General features: G+C 45.6%; 1 protein-coding gene across 1 annotated transcript; it reads left to right on the top strand.

Moving 5' to 3' along the window:
• Window positions 1-3,143: 3,143 nt before the first annotated feature.
• Window positions 3,144-5,992, top strand: LOC147640766 (cysteine protease XCP2-like). The gene is made up of 4 exons (XM_086814965.1): window positions 3,144-3,840; window positions 4,821-5,062; window positions 5,232-5,372; window positions 5,526-5,992. Exons 1-4 carry the CDS (start codon window positions 3,384-3,386, stop codon window positions 5,775-5,777), a joined length of 1,092 nt encoding a protein of 363 aa, XP_086671091.1. The 5' UTR covers window positions 3,144-3,383; the 3' UTR covers window positions 5,778-5,992.
• The last annotated feature ends 1,267 nt before the right edge of the window (window positions 5,993-7,259 follow it).

Below are 7,259 nucleotides of genomic sequence, written 5' to 3'. Positions count from 1 at the left end.
TACTGGGAGAGAATAATGGGTAGCATGAGGGAATTTAGGAGTGTGGAGATATTCTGGGAGATATTCAGGGAAAAGAGAAGAGGTGGAGAGAATCAGGCAAAAGGTGGAGATATTCTGGGAGTGAATCATGGAGAAATCAATGGGATTAGATACTTGATGTAAACTCTATAAATTGAGGCATAGCCCTAATGAGAATTTGCTGGTTTTTGAGTATCCATGCCTACATTAATCTATTTGCTAATTATTCACTAATTACGTCTTAATCACTTGCTAATCACTTTGTTAATTATGTTGATTCTAGTGTTTGATCCACCATAGCTCATCATTATGCTCAAATTTCAACACTTGAGTTTTGTAGCATCCATCCTATATGGAGCTTTAGCCGGAGGACTATGCCGTGACAAGAGTTCGATTTTGTGATCCACTTATCGTTTTAGCGGTAACCCGGTCGGCAATTTTTTGGGCAAGACATCCTGGAAATCCTGAAGCACTTCGTTTATCTCTGCTTCACCAATTTTGCATTTCGTCTGATGGGCATCCTTGACCTTCATTACGCATAAATGTATTTGGCACCCTTGCTTGGCTGCCCTCTTTGCCTGCTTGGCACTGCACCATTTCGGCATCTTGCCACGGCAATCTGTTACTGTTCGAGCCTTACTCGACCCTGCTGCATACATTAGAGTGCTTTGGATTTTGCTTCCAATGTTCTTGTTGACTGCTTCATCCCCCGAGTGAGGCCGGATGCATGGCACACTGACTCCTATCCCCTGCATATCCAGTATCATGTTATTTACACCTTTTCCCATAAAGGCGATGAGCTATTTGTCGACCCAAGTGAGCCTGACAATCACTTCGAACTGTGGCATTGTTTTTACTTTGCCACTTTCTGCTCTCAGTGTCGGGGCGGAAGCCGTTCCGCCATTTTGAGTGCCGCCTCATAATTTTCAGGCTCCTGCTTCTCGACCTCTCTGCGGGTCCAGTCATGCAATCCGAGCAGGAACCCATGTAATCTATCTGTACAATGCACATCCATAATCTGCAGCATAAGTTGCCTATATTTGTTGATATAATCTCGTAGTTTTTCATCTGCGTGTTTGAGGTTATGCCATTCATCACATACCCTGAAGACTTCATTCCATGATACGAAATATGTCCTTGATAAAGTCATCCCACCTTGTCCACGGCCTTTTTGCCTCACCTGCCAGAAACCAAGTATATGCATCCCCTGATAGCAGTCGCGACGCCACACAGATCCAGTGTTTATGAGATACTTTGTTCATGGTGAGATAATCCTCTGTCTCACGGATCCACCACCACAAGCGAATCTCTTTGCCCAGTATACTTCTCCAGGGGTAACGGTTTGTACTTCCCGTATCCGTCATCTGATGACTCTGAGTCCCTCTCCTGTCATTCCGTCTTTTGTGTTGACGTCTAGGAGGGGACCTCGACCTCATCTGTCGTCTTGGTGCGACGAAGGTCGGCTGCCATCCTTCTTGTGTAGTTGCTCGACTAATGAGGCTAATATGCCTTCTAGCCGGTTCAGTATATCATCTTGGTGATCCTACCAACTCGTCGGCCCTAGATCCCTTGGGTCATCCATTTGGTGTTGTCGAGTCTCTATTGCTCTGGACTCGAGACGTTTGTTGTGCCTTTCTTGCCGAATCCAAGCTGTTACTTCGATGTCAAGCTTTGCCTCTCTTTCTTGCCTTGCTTCCTCCTTAATTCTCGCAGCTTCTTCGGCGTCCAGATAGCCACATTCCGTGGTCTTTCCCTTTGGCATAAGTCTTGTTCAAACTCACCGCGACGCGGCGTTTCTTGCTTTGATACTAAGTGTCACAGAGCGGTGATCTGAGGTCGCGTTCTGGGCGCGAGTTCCTGCTCGGGACTAGAAAATCCAGTACAAAAGTGAAAACAGAGAGTACTTGCTGAATATTGCACACCAAGACCTATAGCTCATCTCGAAGAGGACGACGAGCCGGTCGTTTTGAGTACTAGAACTTTGAAATCGGACTCCGTATATGAAGGAGTTATGACCAAAAGCGTACAAACGGCAATGGAAAACGGTGTCACCCGAATGCGGGCTTCCAACCCAAAACTTGTATTGATAAAATGCTGACAAGATCACAAGAGTGATGAGAGAAAAAGACTTGCGAGTATCGAGGCACGGGATCCCTTGCCCACAAGCCGTCTTGTATCTAAACGAAGGTAGGAGAGGTCGGCGGGCTAGGCCACATTACTCCACCTCAAGGTACTACCATATAGATGCAAAGAATTCAGGGCGTCCAAGCATACCTCAAGAGCACCATGTGAGGCCGGATAGAAATCCCAAAAATCCCACGCCTCACAGTGGGGCATCAAATGTGGAGGTGGTTGCTAAATTGCAACAACCAATCACCTCTTCTTCATATTTGGCGTGCGTATGTTTTCTCTCCACCCAGTGCCATGTGACGATGTATGTTTTGATGTGCACACTACAATGTTAGCTTACTTCCATGGAGCTTGCTGCTTTTGCTGGCCCTTGTTTTGATGTGCACACTACAATGTTAGCTTGCTTCCATGCAGCCTGCTGCTTCTGTTGGGCCTCGTGTATATGTTTCTATCAACCACCCACATCCCGTCTGTCTCTCTCTCTCTCTCGATCGCACATAGCAAGGAGGACACTTACTCTGATTGTACATGAACGTGCTTGGAATCTGAAAATAACTAAAATCACTCAACCCTCGCCCCAGATTTATAACTAAAATATGCAAATTTCAACCTTTAAAATTAAAAGCAACATCGAATTTGAACCGGGATTTCCAAATTTCAGTCGAGAAAATTACACGAGTCGAGGCTATTTGCCGCAGTACGCGCCACGCTCACGCTCCATGCTCATCAAGCCTGACCCCTGACACCCTAGGCACGATGCTCTAGGCTCACTGTTCACGCTCCCCTTGCCATGTGGTTGAAGGGGAGAGACAGTCTCTCGTGCTACCACGTGGCAAGGGAAAAAGCACCAAGCATCATGGAAACTTCAAAGTAGCCTATTTTTGACAATCCTTGGGACCCGGCTCTAACGTGCTTTTGGAACCGTAGGAAGGAGCTTTGAGAGGGGGCGTGTGACCCACATTTGTGCTTTGGGCTAAAAGGAGTGGCTGAGCGTGAACTTGGTACAGACTCTGAAAATAATGCCCACGCGCGCCAGTGAAATTTCAACAGAGAAAAGTGACGGGAAAAGGATGCTGCCTGGTGCATTAAGCGCAGCCTAATCTCCTCTTGGTTCCATCTAATCGTCCCTTAAGCATACCCTACTGCGCACGTAACCCTGGGCGTCGTGCACACCTTATATATCTCTACTTGCAATCGTCTTTCCCGTCTTGAAACCCCCGCCTATCTCCACAGCCATGGCGTCTCTCCTGCCCTCTGTGATCTGCCTGGTTTTCCTTGTATCGGTAGCCTCTGCCGCCCGCCATGTAGAGTACAAGCCCGACGATCTGTCCTCTGAGGAGAAATTGTTTGAGCTTTTTGAGCACTGGATCCACCGCCACTCCAAGAACTACACGGCCCCCGATGGCTCCTCGGAGAAGCACAGCCGCTTCCAGATCTTCAAGCAGAACGTCATCTACATCCACCACCGCAACCAGGGCCCCCACTCCCACAAGCTTGGCCTCAACCGCTTCGCAGATCTCACCCTTCAGGAGTTCAAGTCGAAATACCTGGGCTTCCGCCCGGACACCACCTCCACCCCTACCAATGTGCTCCGACAGCGTAGGTCTGCCTGCAGTGCAAACGGCGTCCCAGAGTCTGTGGATTGGAGATCCAAGGGCGCTGTCACCGCTGTGAAGGACCAAGGGCAATGCGGTGAGTACAAGATCTAGCCTTCGCACCTTGTTATTCTTTGTGTTAGCCAGCCCTTAGGCAGGGCTTCAGTTTGAAGGCCTACCCTAACCTTCACCATGAACTAGGCTGACCTTCAAAATATATATGTTTACGTCTAAAATTTTCAAAGTAGTGGTCTTCTTTTGTAACCCTATTTTTAAAGAGGCCTTCTCTAAGAAGATTTGAAGGGCTTGGATGCTCCGAAGGCTTCAAATTTCAGCCCAGTCCTTCGGAGCCCTCCGGCTCTGCTTTTCAGCAAATTCTGTATTTGACCTGGCTGTTTGTTGCTTCGCCGCCCATCGCCATCAAGATTGAAACCCACCTATCCCGTTACCATCAAGCTTGGAACATCTTGTCAAGACTGTGATGGCCAGGAACTTCAGCCCAGTCCTTCGGACCCCTCCGGCTCTGCTTTTCATTAAATTCTGTATTTGACCTGGCTGTTTGTTGCTTCGCCGCCCATTGCCATCAAGATCGAAACCCACCTATCCCGTTACCATCAAGCTTGGAACATCTTGTCAAGACTGTGATGGCCAGGAATGCCGCTATGTCGGCCTCTGTTTCCTGAAAGGGATACTGGCTCTGCTGGTCACCCTTTACCAAAAAAACAGACCTTCCAATGGCCATTCCTTACTCCTTTGTCCCATAGCAAGGCTAGTTCCAAATTGCGACCATGCCCACTCATCCTGGGCAGCAATGAGGAGCAGCTTTGACAAATTGCATACTCACACATCAGGAAAAAACATGTATACCCACACATCAGCAAAAACACTGAACTTTGCACCCCAGCTTTTGTTGGTAGACATTCTGACTGGATGACATGTCAACATATGTAGTAATTTGAATAAATCACCCTCTGCTGATGGCCTTGATTCTAGCTCCTCTGACGGGCAACCATGACATGCGAATGATGCTTCTGTATTTGAGGTTGACGTTACCCTTGTTTGGCTTATCCTTTGCAGGTAGTTGCTGGGCCTTTTCTTCGGTCGGTGCCATTGAGGGTGCCCATGCTGTAGCAACAGGGGAGCTCATGAGCCTTTCAGAGCAGGAGCTTGTAAGCTGTGTGCACAGCAACTATGGCTGCAATGGCGGCCTCATGGACCCTTCATTTGAGTGGGTCGTTAAGAATGGAGGCATCAACTCTGAAGTGGGTTACCCTTATGTGAGTGGGAAAGGGAGGTCCAAGTTCTGCAGATGGCTCAAGGTACCTTTTTTAACCTCAATCCCCACTCATGCCTTGTATGCTTTGTGGTTCTGACGTCTTACCAAGTACTTCTCTGACTAACTTTTTGCCTTTGTCTTTGAGAACACTGACATCACTTTGTATTAATCTGCCTTTGTAGTGACCACCATCCTTGAGTGCTGTTTTGCAGAAAATGAAGAAATCTGTGACCATTGATAGCTATGTGGACGTTAATCCCAATGATGAGAATGCTCTTATGTGTGCTGTTGCTCAACAACCTGTCAGTGTGGCCATCAATGCTGGAACCTATGATTTCCAACTTTATGCTGGTGTAAGTTGAATTTCCATGGAGTTGTGGCTGCTTGACTTGTATAGGAGATCTATGTGCAAATCATGCTAGATACTTCAACTCACATGCTTTGATTCGAGCTAAACTAGCATAGCAAGAGTGTTAACATGTGCAAATCTTCTCTCCCATCTACAGGGTGTTTTCAGTGGAACTTGCTCAGATGATCCAAATGACATCGATCATGCTGTGCTGGCTGTTGGGTATGGGTCAGACACTGGCAAAGATTATTGGATTGTGAAGAACTCATGGAGTGAGGAATGGGGTCTCGATGGCTACGTGCACATTCAAAGGAGCACTGGCAATCCAAGGGGAGTCTGTGGAATCCACTCTTTCCCATCCTACCCTGTTGCGAAGGGAAGCTCTACCAGCAGCGTTAGCACCATGTGAAAATTCATAGAAAATATCAGATGAAAACTATGTAATGGTGGCCTCTAGCTTGAACATTGTACATAATTTATGCTATTTTATTTAAGTTCCCGACAGTGCGAAATGCACTTGTGGGTTGCATGAAACAATGATTTGATGTAGTGAATCCCTGACCATGAACCAGATTGTATTGTAAATGATAACAATGGTTTGCAATTGGAACCTGTTAGTAGTCCCTCAAATGTTTAAGGGTATGGCCTTTGCTGGATGTTGGCTCAAGAAAGGTGGTGTATTTTACTAGTTCATTGGCAGAATATAGGTGTGGCACAGAGTAGGTTGCAGAGGAAAAATTGTGGTGCTAGAATAGTGGACTTGTTCTGCATCTTTGTCACACGTGCTGCTAGCAGTGCTTGGCAGGTGTTTTCTTTGAACAGTTTTAGCCAATGAAAAGCTTCCGCATCCAATTCTTTGCCAAGGGAAAATTTCCACTTGAACTGCTCTTGTATTGTTCCAGAGGCTCTGTTCCATTAATTAATGAGGGGGGCTCATTTTCTATCAATCAATGAGGGGAGAAAGAGAGAAGCATAGAAAGAAAGAGAGTAGTTTTGATGGGAGAGGGTAATGAAATACATACCACAAGGGTTGACTTGAATCTGTATCTCTTTTTAGAGAGGCAAGGGCGCAATTGATGGGCTAAAATCCTAGGAGGCAAATAGAGCATTTATGCAGATGCCTTCAACATGTCTGCACTGTTGGTTTGAGTAGTATGTAATATATATGCACTGTTTGTTTGAGTGGTATGTAAATATATCTGCTTAGGGGGGTCTTATTTTTGAATACCTATCTCTCTTTCAAAGTGAACACTGTTTGAACTATAGAAGGAAAGATAATTGTCAAATTATTATTGAGGTGCTGCACAGTATATCATATGGACAGCATCAATTCTGTGAGATTAGCATTGGAGTATGCAGCCAGAGAGTGAAGATTAAATAATGAATGACTTTTCCTCGATCTTAAACAATATTTAACTGTTGAATGCAGCTATAAGGTGTGTTACAAAGTTTCTTTCCCTCTCTCAAGGATTTACTTGCTGATCTGGATGTCTTCTAGAATCTGTAGAACCTGGTTTTACATAGCTTGGTGATCTTGATGTCTTTTGGATTTTGGTGAACTTGGTTTCACACAGCTCCTTGGAACAATAGCTTCATATATCCTTGGCACATGATCGGGTATATATGTTCCTTCAGCCTTCTGCAGAGCATCTTGGCATATAGTTAGCTTTCCTACCCTTTATGACTACTAATACTCGTTACGTTTCCTGCTTATTGACTTTGCAAATATCATAATTCAACACAATTATCCACTTATTAACCACAGGGCTTGTTGCAAAATTGGATCATGAATTTTGATCATAAGAGATTCTTGATTGCTTCTTTAGAAATAATAGTGAGGAAAGTTTTCAGATTCTTCTTTTCCCTCTTTCATTTACCAAACCTATTCCTG

The sequence above is a fragment of the Cibotium barometz genome, chromosome 2 (genome assembly GCF_041138505.1).
Source record: "Cibotium barometz isolate CiBa-2024 chromosome 2, ASM4113850v1, whole genome shotgun sequence".
Taxonomy (NCBI): domain Eukaryota; kingdom Viridiplantae; phylum Streptophyta; class Polypodiopsida; order Cyatheales; family Cibotiaceae; genus Cibotium; species Cibotium barometz.
The sequence above is the reverse complement of the archived record's forward strand: the minus strand, read 5'-3'. Positions and strand labels throughout refer to the sequence as shown.